This window comes from Notamacropus eugenii, chromosome 4 (genome assembly GCF_028372415.1).
Source record: "Notamacropus eugenii isolate mMacEug1 chromosome 4, mMacEug1.pri_v2, whole genome shotgun sequence".
NCBI classification, from domain to species: domain Eukaryota; kingdom Metazoa; phylum Chordata; class Mammalia; order Diprotodontia; family Macropodidae; genus Notamacropus; species Notamacropus eugenii.
In genome coordinates this window covers 125,216,929-125,238,515 of record NC_092875.1, presented here as the reverse complement: position 1 = coordinate 125,238,515, position 21,587 = coordinate 125,216,929, and the positions used below count along the sequence as shown (strand labels likewise).

General features: G+C 39.0%; 1 protein-coding gene across 1 annotated transcript in view; it reads left to right on the top strand.

The window, feature by feature from the left end:
• The window catches only part of DEPTOR (DEP domain containing MTOR interacting protein), a 205,255-nt gene that overhangs the window by 68,073 nt on the left and 115,595 nt on the right, over positions 1 to 21,587 (top strand). Inside the window, exons 2-3 of the mRNA XM_072603198.1 lie at positions 15,138 to 15,316; positions 16,431 to 16,554. Coding sequence (XP_072459299.1) covers positions 15,138 to 15,316; positions 16,431 to 16,554 — 303 coding nt within the window. The remainder of the gene's footprint in view (positions 1 to 15,137; positions 15,317 to 16,430; positions 16,555 to 21,587) is intronic.

Sequence of the window (21,587 nt, the reverse complement as noted above, 5' to 3'; positions counted from 1 at the left end):
AGGTAGAGCTATCAAAGCTGTGAAGTAGAAAATTCCCTACCTTACCTGAAGAAGCAAGGTCCAAAATGGAGGCCAAGACTGAGAAGGCCTGGGCCCTTTAATTGTTTCTGCCCCTATGACACACTGTTTATCTTGAATAAGTCTTTTTAATCTCTCTGTGTCAGTTTCTTCACCTGTTAGATGGGAAAAAGATTTATCATCTGACTCCTTCACAGGTGTGGTGTTTAAGCAGAATTAATGACATGAGCTTGGAAAAGTGCTGTGTAAGTAGAAAAGACACCAACCTTATTATTGATGAGTATGTAGCCTGAGGCCTCAGGAACCAACTGTTCTTTGTTTCATTAGAAAAGAAAACACCTTAGGAAGGAAACAAAAATTAGTAAAGGTGTGACATGAAAGGAAGTGATGACTTTGGGATCTTTCTAGCTGGACACTATGTTTATTTCTAGATTAAAAAGGACTAAGTGTGCATCTTAATAATGTATCATTTAAAAGTATCTCATATGTACACATATATGCACATCATATACACATATGTGTGTATACACACACGCTTGCTTTCATGTGTATATATATACATACATATATATATGTAGGTATGTGTGTGTGTATTGCACTTAACAGTGATTGTCCTGGTGTAGTTTTAAATGGACCCATTCCTTGTCTCCTAGAAATTTTATCTAAAGTGAATATTGGCTTAGACCAATTCAATTCAATTTGATTCTGCAAGAATTTATTGAGATTCCATTAATTAAGTGCCAAGCACTTAATTGGGCACTGGGGATACAAAACCAAAATGAAATAGATCCTGCCTTTAGGTAGCTTATGTTCGACTGAAAGAAAGAAGGCAGTACTCCTTCAAACTGCTCTAATTATCTACATTTTGTAAAATATTTCTTTGGTTCCTAATGTATCCTAATTCCTTAGCCTCGTTAGAACACAACATTATTCACAAAGCGCTTTGTACTCTTTAACCAGTGAAAGCCTAAAGTAGGCAGAAGACCAGGTGCTATTTCCACCAGAACAAAATATTATCCCTGGAAACAGCTCTTGATGAGGAATAAAGTTTAGGCCAAAATTAGTGTAAGCAGCAGAGAATCGATCCATACTTTGTTGCATCTCAGCTTCAGAGGCTGCGCTGAGCGCACAATCATCTGTACCAACACTCCCTCCACTTTGGTCTTGGCTTGTAGCCTTGTCAAGCTGAAGAATTTACCATCAGCGAGGTAGCTGACTTTGATGCTGTGTTCATCCTCATTGCAAGCATTTGATACCATGGCTGAAAGCACGCAGCCCTGGTTCACTCCATTGGTGATGGGAAGGCACAAGAGCCTTGTCCACCATCCAGAACCCAGGCAAACATGCCATCGTGAAACTGACATACAATACTGATGATCTTCTCTGGGCAGCCAAATTGTGACATACTTTTCCCTAAGTCCTCATGACTGACAGTGTCAGAGGCTTTGTTGAGATCTACAAACATGTACAGACCTCTGTTCTGCTCCTTTATTCCTGAGCTATAAAGTAGATGCTGCATGAAACGTAGGGGATGGGGACTAGACCTGTATTTTCGTTGGCATAAGGAGCACCCCAGGTAAGTAAACTGCCTCTACTGATTCAGGTCTTCACTTTCTCTGAAACATGTAGTCTGAGAGGGTTGTTTAGAGCCCTAAGAGGGTAAGCCACTTCCCCAAGCCATCACATCATCAATATGTGTGTTTACTGGGTGGGTTGGGGAGGACCAATGGCAAAGGATCTTCTTGCCTTCTTCACGGCCAGCTCTCTTCTCCACTGTGGCACGTTACCTCTTGCTTCATGAAAGACCTGATCTCTCCCCTACTGGACTTGCCATTTAAATTATACTTGCAGACAAGACAGAGAGAGTAGACTTTTTCCCTTAAAGCCCTATGAGAATGGACTGGAAGGTCCTGCTATAGAGCCAATGACTTTCTGACCCAGTCTTTGCTCCTAACTCAATGAGCCATGTACCATATCTCCTGAATACCAATGATGTTTTGTTAGTGCAATGTTTTAAATTACCTATATAATACTGAAGAACCCTACCAAGATGGTTAATAAAATGCTTGTTGATGGAGTGTTGCAAATAGTTTTCAAAAAATCATTTGCTCAGAAAAAAATTCCCCATGGCTAATATTCAGGAAAATACTTTGAGAATAGTAAGGTTTTAGCGGATGTCCGTAGCACTAATGAGGGTTATCAAACATCACCCATTCTCAAACTGCCTCTAGGCAGAAGAGAAAAGCAAGGAGACCCAGAGGTTCAGGGGGTTGTACAGACTAGATGGCTGAGCCTGGAGTGAGGAGGACCTCCATTTAAATCTAGTCTCATACACATAGTAGCTGTTGACCTTGAGTAAGACACTTATTCTCAGTTTATCTTATTTCCTTACCTGTAAAATGGGGATAATAATAGTACCTACCTCCTAGGGTTATTGTAAGGATCATGTGAGATAATATATGTAAGGCACTTAGCGCAGTGTCTGGCATATGGCAAGAGCTATATATATATATACATACTTATATATGTATATATATATATCTATAAATGTTAGTATTATTATTGGCCAATGATATTGGAAGGAGGAAACACAGTCAAGTCGGATGAAACCTCTCAGTGGCATAGGAGCTTGACTCTCGAAGTTTCCTCAGTGCCTCTCCCTCTATGTCTGTATTTATGTTCCCTTGTGTTGTGTCTCTCTTGGGAAAGTCTTCTCCCTCCAAGTATAAGTTGTAAGCTGCCTAAGGCTATAGACACAAAGTACACCAAAGGATGGGGTGGCAATGACCCTGTGTCATAAGGTCACTGGCGATTGTGTCCTTGACATCCCGTAGCCTCTGAGTCCTTCACGTCCCATAGCCTCCGAGTCCTTCCTTTTGTTTTTGGGTCTGGTCATAGGCTGCAGGCCCCTAACATTTACTTTTGCCTACTAAAATTGCTTTAGCTTTCTGCACATAACTACTACGACGGTCCTTTTTTCCTCCATGTTTGCTGCTACCTATATGATCAAGTAGGAAGCACATGGATATCTGGCTGATGCAAAAGAAAACAAAAAGCAGAAAAATCTATCGAATTTTCCATCCAACTTTCTTCTTTGCTTTCTTTCTTTCTTTCTTTTCTTTTCTTTCTTTCTTTCTTTTCTTTTCTTTCTTTCTTTCTTTCTTTCTTTCTTTCTTTCTTTCTTTCTTTCTTTCTTTCTTTCTTTCTTTCTTTCTTTCTCTCTCTCTCTCTTCCTTTCTTTCTTCCTTCCTTCCTTTTTCTTTCTCTCTGTGTACATAGGGTATCACACCCTAAAGGAAATATAAATTTTTAATCTCTGAAACTTTCTCTCTCTCTCTGTCTTTGTCTCTCTCTCCTCTCTCCCTTCCTCCCTTCCTTCCCTTCTTTCTTTTGTTTATTCATTCATTCATTCTTTCTCTCTTTTTTGGTCTCATTGGCATAATCTTTAATGAAAAGATCTAACATTTCAATGACTTGTTCTTTGGCCCATTAACTCTAAAGGACTGAGTTGCATAATCTACAATTAATTTTAATTCTTTCTTCTGTGGCCCTTTTTAAAATAAAATTTTTATTGTATTGTGGTCAGTAAAGGAGGTGTTAATATCTGGTTTTCTGGTCTGCATTGTGAGATTTTTATGACCTTTATATGGTAGCACCCAAGTTTCATTGAAGACACTTCTAAGCTAATTTTATTGAGACACCAGAATCATGACTCAGTATTTATAGTTATGGCTTGGTTTTTCTGAATGACTTCAGCAAACTGCAATGTCCAGGTTTTCTAATTTGGAAGTTGCAGATGTGGGCTGTGTGACTACATATGGAGTCAACAATAGCTATAAGTCAAAACGTTCTTATCCAAGCAATATCACACAAATCATATAGCTTACATTTTGAGCCTGCTGTTTGGCTTGCAGTGTTTTTTTAATTATAGTATTCACTTTGACCGAGATTTATGATCCTTTAAAAAAAGCACATCCTTTTATTCCCCTTTTGCTGCTTCTTCTCTGCCAGCTACAATTATTTTTATATTTCTTAATTTCAAAACTTTCTATTGATGATGATCTTATTGGAATGGGTCTTCTTTCCACTGGTAGAAATCACACCCTTCAATACCTTTTGTGATCTTTGTTGATATTTCACCTTAATACTTCCTAAGAAACCTCTAACATGCCAGAGGCTTTCCTCCGGATTTTATATATATATATTTCAAGGGTAGAAGCACACTGCCTGGTGTTTATTTTCTATTCCTCATTTTTCCAATGTGACCAAACCACTTCCTACCTGTCATTTCCTTTCTTGCATCTAACTTATTGTTGGCAACATGCTTCCGTGTACGTAAAACCAGGATGTGTCTTCTATTGTTGTTTGGGCTTTCTTCAATTCTGATTCTTCTGTAATTGTGGAACTTTGAAAGAATACTGGAGTTAAAGGTACATGTATCTTGGTGTCATTGAAAGTACTGCTTAGTTTACCAAGTGCAATCTAGCCAGTTTCTCTCCTGTTTGATTCTCAGCCAAGCACATTGTTCACTAGTAGACAGATTGTATACAAGTGGACAAAGAATATCTCATGAGATATTCCTTAAGTGTCATGTTGTGATCTAGGATATATGTGTTTTTTGTTCATTTTGTAAATAGCTTGCCTGATTTCTTTTAAATTACTATGAATTTTATGGCGGAGAGTTTGTAATATTTTAGGGTTTAATGCAGTCTGAACCATATCATTCCTTGTGAATAGAAGCATTTGGGATATCTTGTAATCCATAAAGAATCTTGCTGTACACAATATCCTTTATGACACTAGTGAAGACACTTGTTATTGTTGTTTGGTTGTTTCAGTTGTGTCTGACTTTTTGGGACCCCATTTGGGGTTTTCTTAGCAGAGATGCTGGAAAAATTTGCCATTTCTTTATCCAGCTCATTTTACAGATGAGAAATTGAGGCAAACAAGGTTATGTGATTTGCCCAGGGTCACACAGATAGTACGTACCTGAACACACTAGATAAGAATATTCTTGTTTTATGCCTTGATTGATGTTGAAATTGAACAAAGTTATATCTCTCTGATCACACCTGCCAGAGCATCTTGTAAGATTTTAATGTGTGTGTAGGAGACATCTTATTCAAGAAAATTTTAAGGCTACATCTGTTCCCGAGTCAGATGTTTTTTGGGAAAAATAAAGACAGTGGGATCTTTTATTCTCTATATCTCACAGTCAGTTGTGTGACTTTGAAGATGTGATCTGCTTAAGAAAATGTTTCCCTTTCATGTCTTCATCAAGAATGCTTTCAATGTGTGTACAGACCCTTATACAGATTTCATAGAGATGAGAAAACAGGTATAAGAGTTGTTAGTCACTAATGTCTTTTCAGGAGACTTTCTGGGGGGGTCAAAGTACAGTCTGTGGTGTTTTTCACTCTTTTGGAATATTCCTTTCTTTGAAATACCCTGAAAATCTGTCACTAAATAATACCTTTAAAATATGTTGCCTCTAGCATGTGTTTCTTTTTTATGTCTCTGGCTGGATCCTTTCCTGGACCACTGTCATTTCCTCATATGTGGATACTTAGATGGGAGATTCCAAAAGAAGTGATTCTACCATTATGGTTGATTTTATGAGGCTGGATTGCTTGTCATCTTCTTTCCCCCTCTTCTGTAATGTTTGTCAAATAAACTTTATACTCTAAACTTGAGTATCATACAAGCTATCTTGTATCATTTTATCAAAGAGATGTTTTTATGGCCAGAATGGTTTCTAGACTCCTTTAGCCTCCTGTTTTTCCATTGGTTAAATTTTGCTGGGAAATGCTGTTATAGTCAACATCTTTTTTCCCCCACTTACTATTTTTTGGAGTTGACAAGTTAATTAAAAATACTGGACTGGAGATACTATAGTCACATGTTTTCTTCTTATTGTAGTCTTTAATATGGTGTTGATTCTGACCTTTGTATCAAAGTCAAATAAGAATTCTTGCCAATGCACATTGACCTAGATTTTTTAAATTTCACATATGTATATATATTTACATTCATCTTCTTATGCCAACATCTGTTGATGAGTCCCTCTGGGCACTTAGACTTAGCAGACTGTGTGTTGCCAGGCCTATATTCTAAGGCCTTTCAGTTTGTAAAGATTCTTATAGACCTTCTGCCTTTGTGAACTCGGTATCACCTGTACACCTTGATGAGCTGCTGAAGGAGGACTTTATTAATCAAGGAAGAATAAATTATATTTATTGAAAGAGGAAATTATCTGCTGCAATTTTAGCTGTTCCTTAGCTGGCCAGAAATAGTACATGAAGAATTAACCTTTTGTCTAGAGCATTTGACCAGCTGCTTGAGAATAATGAGGGGAAGATTTCATACTTGTATTTCATATTTAAATTTCTTAACCACTGGGGAAAAAATGGGATAATAATAGAAATACTTATGTCCTTAGCTGTTCATTGATTGGCCTTTGTCTTATGTTCCTCTTGTAACCCAGAAATCCAGCATGGATCACTTTTTTTTGGCTAAATAATCAGTAAATACTTAATAACAATAGTTAGCATTTATTTAGTGTTTTAAAGTTCACAAAGTGCTTTATAAATATTATTTCATCATAAGAATGCAGATGGGATTATTATCCCCATTTTACAAGTAAATAAACTGAACCAAAGGAAGGTTGAAGTCATACATCTAGTTAATGTCAAGGCTAGATTTGAACTCAGGTCTTCCTGACTCCAGGTCCAGCACTCTACCTAGGTGCTTATGAAATGATTGTTAGTTATTCATTTTGGCCTGTAGTGTAATTAGTACTGTATCTTACACTGCTTTTTAAATAAGGGAACTTGAATATAAAATTTTTTGGTAGGGCTCAAAAAATCAACTTTGCAAATATAGAATAGCAGACATGGCTGGACAACAAGTTCCTTTGAAAAAAGAAGCAGAGGTCTTAGAGAACAGCAATCTCATTAGGATTCAAAAGTGTGACATGACAGACAAAAAACTTAATGGCTTCTCATGCTACACAAAGAGACAGTCATGCTATTGAGAATGGAGAACTTTGCTTCACTTTCCCCTATCCACATCGAATCCAGAGTACTGTATTCAATTATGGGAGCTACATTTTGAGAATGATCTGGTGGGGGGGAGGGGAACTCCCCCTATCAGCAGCAATTACAACCAGTCTCTAATTTAGTAGCTAAGCCTTAGAGAGTTTTCTGAGACTCCCAGCTAGTATCAGAGAGAGGATTTGAACCCAGGTTTTCTTGATTGCAAACCCAACATTCTATCTACTTTGCTATAATCGAAATCTAAATAGTGTTGTTTTAAAGAACAGGTTTCCACAAATTAAGCCACTAGACCTTTCTCCACCTCAGTTTCCTCATGTTGTTTGGTTGGTTGTGTCCTTCATCTTCGAAGGGGACCAAAATGATATCACCATGATTAAGTGACTTCCTCATGAATAAAATGGGGATAAGAAAAACACTTACTAATAATAACACTTCCTAAGGTGATTGTAAAGATCAAATAAGATACCATGTAAAGCACTTTGACACTATATGTAAATGCTAGCTATTATTCATTGATCCAGAATTGGTTATTAAAGGAAACAGAGACCTTCTGGAGACATATCTAACCTATGAGGATGACCTTTTGGAGGGTAACTAACACCTTCCTACAAACTACACGTTGAGGCCACTGTCAGAAATGGAATCCTAGGTTTAGAGGAACACAGGAGAGCAGGTTTTCTTTTTCCTTATCCTTTTCCCAAATGGTCTAGTTTTTTTATAATCACCATTTATATTTTGATCTTTCTGTCCAGATAGAAGAAAAAATCATGGTGACTTTTGGTCATGAGGTAGTTACCTAAGAATGACTGTCTAAAAATATACAATGCAGACGTTGTTGGTTGAATATAAATCTTCCCTTATCTTTAGTTATCACCAGAATCACCTATTTTGGTGTTTCCTGACTGATCTTCACTTCCATTATACCTGGATGCCCTGACAAACAAAGGTGAAGTGACTTGCCCAGGGTCACATAGCTAGTGTCTGAGGTCACATTTGAAGTCTGTGCTTCCTGCCTCCAGGCTCTTACAGCCCCACCCTATCTGCCTAGGAGTGGGGGGAACCTTATGTCTCAAGGCCACTTGTGGCCTTCTAGGTCCTTGGGTGTAGCCTTTTGACTGAATCCAAATTTTACAGAACAAATCGGATTTGTTCTGTGAATTTTGGATTCAGTCAAAAGATCTTCCCTAAGGACCTAGAGGGACACATGTGGCCTTGGGGCTGCAGGTCCCTACTTCCAGAATAAATGTTTGTTAAATATTTGTTGGTGTTGTCAGCACTTACTGTTTTTTTTTCCTTTCCTTTTTCTCCCCCCTCCCCTTGGGGTTCTAGCTCTTACATTCAGAAACTTGGAAATATGCCTAGATCTTGTGGTGAGGAGAAAGTCCCAAATTTCCCTGAACTGGGGATCAGTATGGAGTGTAGTATTAAAAATAATGCAGGGTTTATAAAAGGCCAGCGCCTTTTAAAAAATATGTTTAGTGTAAGATATCATAGATAACTTTCATGTTTTATATTTTCTAATTTCCACACAAGAAATCAGATTAGGAGGTCAGAAAGGAGCTAGGAAGATCCAGTACTACAATATCCTCATTTTATAGATGAGGGAACTGAGGCCCAGTGGGACTAAGAGACCAAGGTTACATGCATATTAAGTATCAGAGATAGGATTCAAACCCAGGACCTCAGACCCCAGAACCAGTACTCTTTCCATTGTATCCTTCTCCTCTCTTCTTTATTCCTTACCTGTTTCTCTTCTATCAAGTGATGAATAGATGGTTATACATTTTAGATTTGTTAACAAATTAGAATTCATGTGTCATGGATCCCTGACAGGCATTGTGTCTAGGAATTAATGCATAACAGTCTGCCAGCCTGAATATTTTTCAACCAATTAGGCAGTGTTCCTGTCACTGTATTAATTAAAAGAAGTTGTAGGACTGATTTAGCATCAGTCTAATTATTCTTATTTCTATTACTGGTCTGTTTTTTTTTCTTCTCATTTTAGATTTATATTCACAGGAACAAATTTCCCTGAAAGACTAAAGGTATAGATAGTCTGAACTTGCTTCAAAGATGACTTCCAAGGAAGAGGCTCTCCTTTCTAAAAGCACTAAGTTCTACAAGGAAGGGACAACTATGCATCACAAGGAAACATTTTTTCTCCTGGTCTTTTTTGAGTTATTGTCTGGTCTCCTCTACTAATCCCTCTTCCTTCCTTCCTGACTTTTCATTTTCCTTCCTTTGTTCCTATAAAGATGTAGCAGTGTTGAACATGGTGGAACATGCCTGTATCCCTCCTACTGGGGAGGTCAAGGATGGTGGATCATTTGAGCTTAGAAGTTTTGAGGTGCAGTGGACTAAGCCAAATGGGTGTCTAGAACAAGTCCAGCACCAGCAGTGGGTCCCACAGGGTGGGGGAGTTGGAGCTGTCAGGCTGCCTAAGGAGGGGGGAACCAGCCTAGGTCAGAAGTGAAGGTCAGAGCTTCTGTGCTAATCAGCAGTGGGATCGGGACCATGAGTGGCCATTGCACTTCCAGTCTGGATGAGATAGGGAGACCTGGGTCCTCAAAACAAACACAAAAATGTGGAAGCATGCAGGTAACCTACTGTGGAAAAGATCTTTCTTGAATTTGTCATCATTCTCTGCAGCACAATGCAGAGATGACAAGGGTAGGGGTGAGGCAGAGTGGGGAGACCTTTGGGGATCCTAGATCTAAAACTGAAAGTGATCTCAGAGACCATCTCATTCATCTTCCACCTCTTCTCATTTTACAGATGAGGAAACTGAGTCTAAGGAAGATGAAGTTACTTGGCTAAGGTCACACAGATAATATAGGAATTTAGGCCTCTGGCTCAAGAGCCAATGTTCCAGTGTAACCAATTTTTCTCATCCCTCTGCATTGCTAATGAACTCTCATCCTGTCTTGTATCTTGTTAGTGTAGGGAACTCCTGGTATGGTAACTCTCTCCACCAAAGGCCCTTGTATCTTGTAGTCAAATCCTAGGGAACTGCCTGAGGTAATATAGATAAATGACTTGTCAGAGGTCACACAGGTAGTGTGTATTGGAAACAGGATTTGAACCCAAGTCTTCCTGACTCCATGTCCATGTCCCTACATTCTTGCTAAATTGAATAGATGCTTAATAAAGGTTTGTTGACTTGAATGGGTTTTCTCCAAAGCACGTCAGACAAAATTTTTTGCAGCTTTAGATGTGAAGGGTTAAGGATGGGCAGGGATTCTTTGTTCTTGCCAGTTTGCATATCCCTGAATATCATAATTAAATTCAACAAACATCCACTGAATTCCTGTTGTATGCCGAGGGCTGTCCTAGGCGAGGATTGAGGTATCACAGGAGCCCCACCTTCAACAAATGCAAATTGCCCACTGTGAACATACAGGGTATTCTGCTGGTGGAGGGAAGGTACAAAGTATAGACAAGGTTACTGTCCTGATGGAGTTTGCATTCTGCTCAGGAGATAAAATACATATAGAAAATTAGGCTACCCAATATTACATGTTAAATGAAGTTAGAACTTTATATATGCTTGTTGACTGACTTTAGAGGATTGTAAAAAAAAAGGTATTATGTGAGGTCTGAGGGGAAAGGTCATTACTGACATGGGAAATCAAGGAAGCCTTTACAAAGGAGATGGCATTTGAGTTGATCCTTAAAGATATATTGGGATTTCAGAGGTGAAGATAGGGAGGGAGGATTTCTAAGCATTGTGAACAAGGTGAGCAAAACCAAGGAGACAGAAAAACATTCATGTCATGGCTATGGCATGGAATTCATTTAAGAGAGAAATATGAAATAAGGCTGGAAAGGTATTGGTGGTTCCATATTTCAGATGGTTTTGAATGCTAGGTAGTGACATTTAAACCTTACTTGGTAGGCAATAGAGAGCCACAGAAAATTTTTGAGCAGAGGCATGAATTATATGGTCATTTTTATTCAAAAGGAGGATTATTTTGTGATGTGAAGTGATATGAAGGAGAGATTGAAGAGAGACAGAGACAGGAGAGGAGAGAGAGAGAGATGGAGAAAGAGACAGAGAGACACAGAGACAGAGAGAAAAAGGGAGTGAAAAAGAGAGAGAAAGGGAGACAGACAGAGATAGACAGAAAGAGATAGAAAGAGGGAGAGAGAAAGAGAGAGAGAGAAAGAATGAGCAGTGGTGGAAAAACCTGTTGGGAGTCTTTAGGAATAACACAAGTGGGTCAGAATGAGGGCCTGGATAAGGGTAGTAGCAGTGGCAATCAAGAAGTTGGGACAGATGAGAGTGGTGCAGCAAAGGTAGAACTGACAGGGTTTGGTAACTTAACTGGACATGAGAAGTGAGAGAGAAGGGGGTGTCAAAGATAGCTCCAAGGTCTTAAACATGGAAAGCAGGTTAAACAATGGTACTGTAGACTAGTGAAATAAGAAAGAAGATGACATTTATATAACTCATCAAAGTCTGCAAAGCACTTTGGTGAGGAGGGGAGGAGAGAAAGCATTTAAGTGGAGTCACTATATAGTAGTTCAGGCACTACTCTAAGTACTTTACAAATATTATCTCATTTGATATTGACAACAACCCTGCCAATTAGGTGCTGTTATTATCACCATTTTACATTTGAGAAACCTGAGGCAAATAGAGATTAAATGACTAATAAGGGTTTGGGGGTGGATTTGAATTCAGGTCTTGCTGACTAGCTGCCCAGTTGTATCACCAAGGCAATATTCACAGCACCTACAATGGCTATGAATCTGCCAGAACAATTCTGAATTGCAAAATATAGCAAACTCTCCACGTGGAAGACAGAACCAAGACATTTATTCAGACACCAGAAAACCGAATCCATCATAGCAACAAATAAATGCATCATAGTATCCAAGAAGTCTATACGTATTATCAGGCTTTCCCACAAACAGGCTCCCCTATGCAAAATGACCTTCTCTCACTCACAGTCAGCTGCCTGCTTCCTTTCCCTCTCTCAGATCTGATCAGTCTGATCAAGTTCCTCTCAGCCCTGCTCCAGCTCCGCCTCTTCCTGTTCCACCCCTTCTTGTTCCATCCATTCAGCAAGCTCCTCCTACCACATGTGACTTAGTCTTCCATGTGATTTAAGCAGGTCACATGGGCCTATTAATGGATGGGAAAGATCTTGAAATTAAGCAAAAAATACATTAACAATACACCAGTTTGCATACATCCTTGCTAAAAATTATATGCATTAATCTTTTGCCTCTGCTTGAAGACCTCCAATGAATCACTTCCCAGGGAGCCTGTCCTACCTATCTCCTGATATCAAGCCCAAGTTTGGCTCTTTTTAACTTCTATCCATTGGTTCTGGTTCTGCTCCCAAGAGCCATGCTGGACAAATCCCATCCATTCTCCATAGATCTGCCCTTCCAACTTAAAGACGATGATTGCATCCTCCCAATTCTTTTCCTCTGCAGGCTCTCTATGCCCAGCTCCTTCACACTGTGCCCATGTGATATGAACTCAGTGCCCTTCACCATACCCTAGTTGCCCTCCCTTTCTAGTTTCTCAATATCCTCCTTAAACTCTAGTGCCCAGAAATGAACCCAGTTGTCCAGACATAGTCTGGAGAACAGAGGGATGACTGCCAGCTTCCTCTCAAAATTCTGCCTCTCTTAATGCAACCTAAGATCACAGCCACTCTGTTGACTCTCATTGAGCTAAAAGTCCATTAAAGGTTCTACTACAATATTGCCAAGATAGAATATATAGAATATTAACACCCAATTGCCTATAGGATAGGAGAGGCAGTTAGGTGGTGCAGTTGATAGAGCACTAGGCCTCCGGAGTCTCCAGCCTTCCTTAGTAGCTGTATGACCTTAGGCAAATCATTTAACCTCTTTGCCTCAGTTTTCTTAACTGTAAAATGAGGGTAATAATAGCACCCATCAGGGTTGCTGTGAGAATTAAAGGAAAGAACATTTGTAAACTGCTTAGCAAAGTGCAGGCATATAATGGGTGCTATATAAATACCAGTGATTATTATTATTGCTGTTAATCAGATATGCCTAAAGTGTTAAGCCTGGATGGTTGGTGCCATAAGAAAATAACTGAAAAAATATGAGCTTTGGAAACAGATGGTTTTTTGTTATTTTTGTTGTTCACTTGTTTTCAGTTGTATCCAACTCTTTCAGAAGCTGTTTGGGGTTTTTTTGGCAAAGATATTGGAGTGGTTTGCCATTTTCTTCTCTAGCTCATTTTACAGATGAGGAAACTGAGGCAAACAAGGTGAAGTGACTTGATCAGAATAACAGAACCAATAAGTTTCTGAGGCCAGATTTGAACTCAGGAAGGTGAGTCTTCCTGATTCCAGGTCCAGCACTCTATCCACAGAGGACCTGGGTTCAAATCCTGTCTCTAATATTTACTGTCCATGTTACCTTGGGTAAGTCACTTAACTTCCTTGGCTTCAGTTTCCTCATCTGTAAAATGAGAGGGTCAGAGATGACTGACTTTAACTATGGAGCTATGATCTAATGAGCTTTTTGGTGCCATCCCTAAAAATATGCAGTGACTTTAGGGTTCTGGGACGTATTGCTCTCATTCAATTCAGTTCAACTGAAGAAGCATTTTACTGATGAATATAAATTGATTTTTTGTTGAGTGGTTGTAAGAGCAAGCAAAGTGAGATTTTTTTTCTGTTTTTTTTTTCTTTTTGGAGTTCAGTTTCCCAGACTCAGGCTAAATTGCAAACATCTGAAGGCTCAATCTCCTTTGAACCCTTGTAGTTCACAGCTGTGCTGAGTCACATGAGTTGTGATGCTTTTTGACTCTGAGACTACTAGTTGAAAACTGTATATACTGGGAAGTTGGTATTTTACTTTGGGAGTTTCACTTATGAGAAGGACTTTTTGATACCTGGATGGGATTCTGAGTAAGCATTTGTTAAGAGTCCCCTCCTCCCACTCCTCAGATAGTTGGAGCCCCGTTTATTGATCATTGTGCTAATTTCTCTGCTTATATTTTCTCTCTTTGTATTTTCTCCATGTTCAGGGTTTTAACCTTCCCCCTGCACTAGTGAATGACTTATACATGTTTAATTAAAGGAGAACTGTTGACCCCTTTAAAAGTTGTCTTTCCTTTATAAAGCAGATCAAAGGACCTGTGCTAGGAGACCATCCTGGATGTGCTAAGGTGCTTGCTATTACACTGATGGGAGGAGTAATGTCAGCTAAAAAACCAGGAAAAGCCTATTGTAAGAGGTGGCACTTGAGCAGAGCCTTGAGAGGCAGCCTGTGCAATGACATTCATATTGGAGATGGAATGGTGTGTATGGAGAACAAGTAGTCCAGCTTGGCAGGAGCATAGTGAACAAGAACAGTGATGTGAAATCATCTTGGAAAGATGAGTTGGATTTAGAATAAGAAAAATTTAAATGTAGAAAAAAGGATTGTTTTTTATTTTATTTTAGATTTTATCCTAAAATCAGTAGGGAGCCACTAAAGCTACTTGAGCAGTGGAGTGACATGGTTAGATCTGTGCTTTAAGGAATATCAATTGAGAGCTATGTGGAATATAGACTGGAGAAGGGGAGAACAGTTAGGAGGCCACTGCAGTAATCATTTGAGAGGTGATGAGACCTTGAACTAGGATAGTGCTTATCAGAATGGAGAGTTTATGAATATAAGGCATGTTTACGAGACCTGGCAAATATTTGACATGAGCGTGAGGGACAGCCATGAATTGACAGGTGCTGGATTGCAAATCTGGGTAACCCAGAAAGATATGGTACTCTCCAAAGGAGATAAATTGAAAAAAGAAGAGGTGGGGTTAAGGGGAAAGATATTAATTTCTATTATGAACACATTATGTTTAAAATACCTAGATGTCATGCAGATGTCTAGAAAGCAATCACTAATGGAGGACTGAATCTCAAGAGGAGTGTGAGGTGTAAATATGGAGATTCAGGAACTATCTTCCCAGAGATGGGACTTCCATCCTAATGGCAGATCTGGATTAATTGAACTATTAAAAATTTTTTTCTACTGTGTTATCTCCAAAATCCAGTTATAACATGATTGTTATTTTTTTTCCAGGCTCAGGCTACATGAAGAAAAAGTAATTAAAGATCGAAGACACCACCTCAAGACATATCCAAATTGTTTTGTGGCCAAAGAGCTAATTGACTGGTTGATTGATCGAAAAGAAGCTTCTGATAGAGAGACAGCTATTAAATTAATGCAAAAATTGGCAGACCGAGGTATTATTCATCATGGTGAGTCAGATTTTAACATTTCAGTTGTATAAATATTAAATCAACAGGTCAGTTTGAGTGGAGAACATCATTCCCAATCTTGAAGAAGAAAAAAAATCAGAATATTTCATATTCATCTTTAGTTGACAAAATAATGTGTTAGAAGTTTCTATTTCAAGCTATTTCCTTGAAATGTTTTTTCAGTTTTTGAGTCCCCTTATCCTCTTTTCAGAGGAAATGGAAATAAGTGATCTGTTGTTCTCCCAATGCTTTGTAAATTTCATATTTTAAAGGCTTATGTAGTCTCCCAGAACTTATTTCACAGACTATAATAAATGCACAGATACCTTGGGGCAGCTAGGTGGCATAGATGGAGCACCAGGCCTGGAGCCAGTTAGAAAGATTCCTCTCCTGTGTTCAAATCTGGCCTCAGAAACTTACTAGCTCTGTGACCTTGGGCAACTCACTTCACCCTGTTTACCTCAGTTTCCTCATCTGGAAAATGAGCTGGAGAAGGAAATGGCAAACCATTCCAGTATCTTTGCCAAGAAACTCTAAATGGAGTCACAAAGATTTGGACACAACTGAAAAAGGACTTCAACAACTGTGAAACCAAACCTTAGACATGTCCATAGTAACCACTTCATAAAGGTGCATTGAATTGAACAGAATTACACCAAACACACACATACAGCCCTAATTTAAACAAGTACTTTGTTCTTTCAAGTACTAATCTTTTACCAGCCCTTGTTATCCTCCATAGACAATTCCTTTTTTTTTTTTGCCTTTCATTATTCAGTCTCATGCTGTATACTCAACAGATGACTGCATAATTACTCAGTTTTCTGCTTTGTGTTATGTCTAGAGAATTGAATTATGGAAGCTGGAAAACCTGATTGTCAGAGTGTCAGAGAAGGGTACATAATTTACCTATAGTCTCACAGCTAGTAAGTAGCAACCAGTATGTATGGACTCTCTCCTGAAGATAACCTTAGGATTTTAATGTATGTACGATTCACTCATAATTGTGGGGAGTGGAATATTTTTATTACACAAATAGAATAATGATCATTTCATAACAGGAATATATCAGCCTTTTCTACTGAATTTACTTTGCATGTATATTGTCTTGCAGTGTGTGATGAGCATAAGGAATTCAAGGATGTCAAACTCTTCTACCGCTTCAGGAAAGATGATGGCACCTTCCCTTTGGATAATGAAGTGAAAGTATTCATGAGAGGACAGAGACTGTATGAAAAGTAGGTTACTTCAGAAATCCTTTATTCTTGATGATACAGTTGGCCAGAAAGCCATTTTAAAAAGTGATGGGGTGATTTGGGGGGCAGCTGGGTGCTATAGTGGGTAGAGTGCCAGACCTGAACTCAGGAAGACTCAACTTCATGAGCTCAAATCTGGCCTCAGACACTTACTAGCTGTGTGACCCTGGATAAGCCACTTGCCTCAGTTTCCTCATCTATAAAATGAGCTGGAGAAGGACATGGCAAACCACACCAGGATTTTTGCCAAGAACCCCAAATGGGATCATGGAGAGTTGGATGCAACTCAACAACAACAAAGGCTAATTTTTGTACTCCGCAATGTTCAGTGCATTCTGTATGTTTTCTATGGAACCATTAATTAGCTGGCCTTTTTAGTATGAGCAAACAGACTCACTTGCTTTTCTCCTTGCAATAAAAAGGAAATGGATTTAGGAAGATTCTTAATAAAAACTATTATTTCAATTATATGTCATATAATTAAATAGTGTTAGCAAATTTCTAAAAAGCAAAAGAAAAAAGATGAAATTTCAAATTTCCATTAAAAATAAGAGCTTGCTGTTGCAAATTGTTTTTCTCAATTAATGGCTATCAAAACATGGGGGTTTTGCTATAACAATCTACTCATAGATCTTCAGTCTGGTCATTTCTGCCAAAACTCTTTCCATTATTGTTCTGGATTCCTAGAGTTGGAATAGAAATTCTGCCCAAAATGGCATGCTCTCCTTGACTCTGAGAATAGAATTTATTGGGAGGTAGCAAAATATAGTAGATAATTAAACTGGCTTCAGAATTATCTGAAACTTTCTTCTGATACACAGGATTGGGCTGTGTAACCCTACACAAGTCATTCCTTATTTTACAGAGGAAGAAATTGAGGCACACAGGTGTCAGGTGACTTGATTAGGGTCACACAGCTAGCAAGTGTTTGAGGCACAATCTCAAATCAGAGCATATATTATAATATATAATATTATATATGGATGATATATAATATATTTTATAATATAGCCAAGCTATTATTATACTTTATTACGAATTTATTTTTTTCTATCAGCTGTTGTTTTCTTGTTGCTGACAGTGTGCTTGTCTCTAGTAGGATCCTACTTCCTGCTTTCTGATCAAGACAGAATAAGCAATTAGGTGGCTCAGTGGATCCTAGACAAGTCACTTAACCCCTGTTTGCCACAGCTTCCTCATCTGTAAAGTGAGTTAGAGAAGGAAATGGCAAACTACTGTAGTATCTTTGCCAAGAAAACCCCAAATGGTGTTCTTGAGGAGTCAGAAGCAACTGAAATAACTGATCAAAATAGAACATCCCCATTGCTCCCACAAGAACCATCACATATTCCACTCCCTCAGTGATCTCTATGTTATTGTTTTTCAGTCAGTGATCACAGGGCTTGGCAAAAATGCACAATATCTCTTCCTAATGAAAACATTTGGAATCTAAATGTGTGAATGTCACTACATGGACTCTATAGACTCTACATAATAGTTAAGTGCAGAAAGTACCTGAGCTCTTCAGTATGGAAAGTAGGGGAAAATGTATTGACCTAGATATAGATGAATATGCACATGCCCAGAAACAAACACTGCCACAAATTGAGATATAATCCTTTTTACAGCTCAACCCCATGTTATTTGCCTAGTACTAAACTATTTAGCCAACAGACATACCAGACTTTTTTGGCCATAATTTTCTGGTTTTGATCCTGTTTCTACCTAGGCTAGCACCTCCTCCCTCTAGCCTCTCAATTTCATGACTTGTTAGCTGATTTCTTGCTTGATCCTTTGGACTTGGTATCTCAATTTTGACCCTCACCTGTGCCTATGCAACCAGGGAGAAGTATTCGAGAGGCAATTGGTGAGATAGGATTAAAGTTTGAGATAGAGAAATGGGGAGGATAGGTAGATATGGGCATTGCCTAAGCCCATGGGAACTGATGAGAAAGTGGAGAAAAGAGAAAGCTCAGAACAGAGCAGTGGGGGTACATTTACGTAAATGTAGTGTGTGGCTATTGTTCCAGGAAAGGAGACCAAGAAGGCAGGAGAAGTCATGATGTTCATCCAGCCAAGGAGACTGCAAAAAAAAATGGTGAGATAGGAAAGTGAAGAAACAAGAGAGCCTATGTAACAACAATGCAATATCCATAGCAGCTGCTATGAATATGCATGTGTATTTCCAGGGTAAATTTGCAAAATATAAATAACTCTCTTTCTCAAAGGCAAAACCAAAATATTTATTCAGATACCAGAAAGGCAGTTTCACCATGGTAACAAAGAAGTGACATCTCCAAGCCTTCTCTCTGTTAGGCCTCCCCACAAACAAGCTTCCCTAGGCAAAATTCCTCCCTCTCTCACTGGAGCTACCTGCTCTGCCTCACTCTCTCTCAGCTCTCCCTCACTCTTACTTCCTGCTCCACCAGTTTGGCAAGCTCTTCCTACCATGGGCTTCGTGTGACTCAGGCTCCATCACAGCAGTCAGCTGGGCCAGAACTCAAAGCCAGTCACAAAGGCCTATTAATGGGCAGGAAAGATCTTCCCATTTCATTACAGCCTGCTGTCATAAAAACCCCAAGAGAGCAGAATATCTTAGATGAGGGAATGGTCAACAGTGTCAAAAGCTTTAGAGAGTTCAAGAAGCAGCATGCACAAATTAAATTCAAGTCAGTGAAGATTTATTAATTGTCTACTATGTGCCAGGTACTGTGCTAAGTGCTAGGGATACAAATTAAAAAAAAAAAAGGCAGTCCCTGCACTCAAGGAGTTTAGAATCTAATGGGGAAGACGATATCCAAAAAGACGCTGAAAAGTGGAGGGTCAAAGGGAGTAACCTGGTGTAGGGACATGATGTTCCTTGGAGTCAAAACCAAGCTCGGTTGTTGATAGAAAAGTTACTTGCTATACAGGATGAACCAATGGCTGCGTCATAAGATGACCTGGATTACCATCCCACCTCTGTCATTTGCTGTCAGAGTGACTATGGGCACCCCTGTCTTTTCTTTGGGTTCCTGAATTATTAAATGAGAAATGGTTTCTGAGGTCCTTTCTAGTTCTAAATATATGATCCTGTGATTGAAGAAAGCCCATTATGAGACTGAGAGAAAAGTTTCAGCGACCATTGGAAGCCAGATTGCTCAGATAATTTGAGAAGGGAGGGGAAAATGAGGAAGTAGAAGCAACAAGTGTCAGTCCCCCCTCCATATTTGGCAGTGAAAGAATGGGAGCATAAAACAATAGCTTGAGGGTATGGACTGGCCAAGTGAAGGGTTGTTACTCTTATTTCTCATGATAATAATAACTGACATTTATTTAGTACTTTAGAATTTTCAAAGCATTTTATATGCATTACCTCACATGAGTCTCGCAACAACTTGGTGAGGTGGGTACAGCAAATATTATCTCCATTTTACAGATAAGGAAACAGAAGCTCAAAACCTTGTCTCAACTGAACCAAAAGGCACGGACATTTCCATGCTTTAGGACCAATTTAAAAGGGATCAGTTAACTGCAGAGTAATGGTGACGTTGATTAGGCCAGTTTAAGAAATTAGAGGAATGGGGCTGGAGGGGGAGATGAAAGGGAGAGAGAGAGCACAAAGATACTTGAAGACAGCTGAGTGGAGATTGATACTTCATTTCTTGGAGAATCTCAGTGCCTTTCTCACAGAGTGGATATGAGGTATCAATCTTTACTCAATTTATTTCAACCATGTTGAATTCTGTCTCTCTATTTGTGTCTGTTTCTCTCTCTGTCTCTTTCTCTGGCTAACACTCTGTCTGTCTGTCTCTCTATCTTAGATCTTCCTAATTTCTTAAACTGCTCTAGTCCCTATAATCATTACCCTGTAGTGTACTCTGCTAGGCTGTGGAATACACAGGGCAAGGATCCTTACCCCAACTTAACTGATGATGAAAATGAGGTGGAGAGACACTGTGTGACCTGCCTGTGATCCCACAATGAATATGCATCAGCGTCAGAATCCAGTTCTTCTGACTCCTGGTTACTCCTCATTCCACACCATCATAATGTCTCTTAATTTGTTTGCCTTGTTCTCTGTGTTTGTTTTGGTTCTTTTTCTCTTGTCATTTGCTTTGTGTTATTATTAGTTCTTTGTGAAACTGTAGTTCCTGGCTGAAGTTTTCCCGAAACTAACTGCATTCTTGTTCATATTGTATACATTGCCTTTTCTTTGTATTATCTCTTGGAGCTTGTTCACAAGTGGGAAAGTGTCTCAAAACAGAGCAAAGGGCTTTTCCTTCCTCTTTAGTTTATGTTTGGATCTGATCACCCTAATTTCTAGGTTCAAAGCATTACTACCTAGAAAGAAGAATCCTGGGTTTTTAAATGAGGAACTCTATGGAATGTGACTTGTAGGATGGGTTGGTTTATCCCTCTTGCTTCTGCTCTGACTGTTACAGATGTCCTGGCTAGCAGCTGCAGGAGGGCCTGGCTTCTTGGACTGCTTCCTTCTCACAGCAGCAGAAGGAAAAGCTAGAGATTTAGGCATAAAATAACTGTTTCCTTAACTATAAAATGGAGAGTTTGAACTAGATGGCCTCTAAAGTCTCTTCTAGCTCTAGAGCTATGTTCCTTTGATCTCTGGGATTCACATTTTGAGGAATCTATCAGAAAGCCTAAATTCCTAAGAAGGCCGATTTTTATTTTTCAACCCACAGGCCATCCTTATCGGTCAGGATTCGAAAGCATTTCATTTCAGATAACTCTGTGGGTTAGCCTTCATTTATGCATGGCAGTCAGAGGATTTTAAGCTAAAAAGGGCTATAGAGATATCTCACCCTACCTTTTCATTTTATAGATGAGAAAATTGGACTCCCAGGTCAGTCCTACAGGACCTAATTTCTAGTGTGATCTTGGCAACTGGAAGAAATCGCAGAGTAGCTCTGCCAAAAGCTTAAAGACTGCAGTGAGCCTTGTGACTGTATAGAAGTCTCTGATTTCTCTGAGTCTGTTTCTTCATCTCTAAAATGGGAATAAAAATTCTTGGGCTA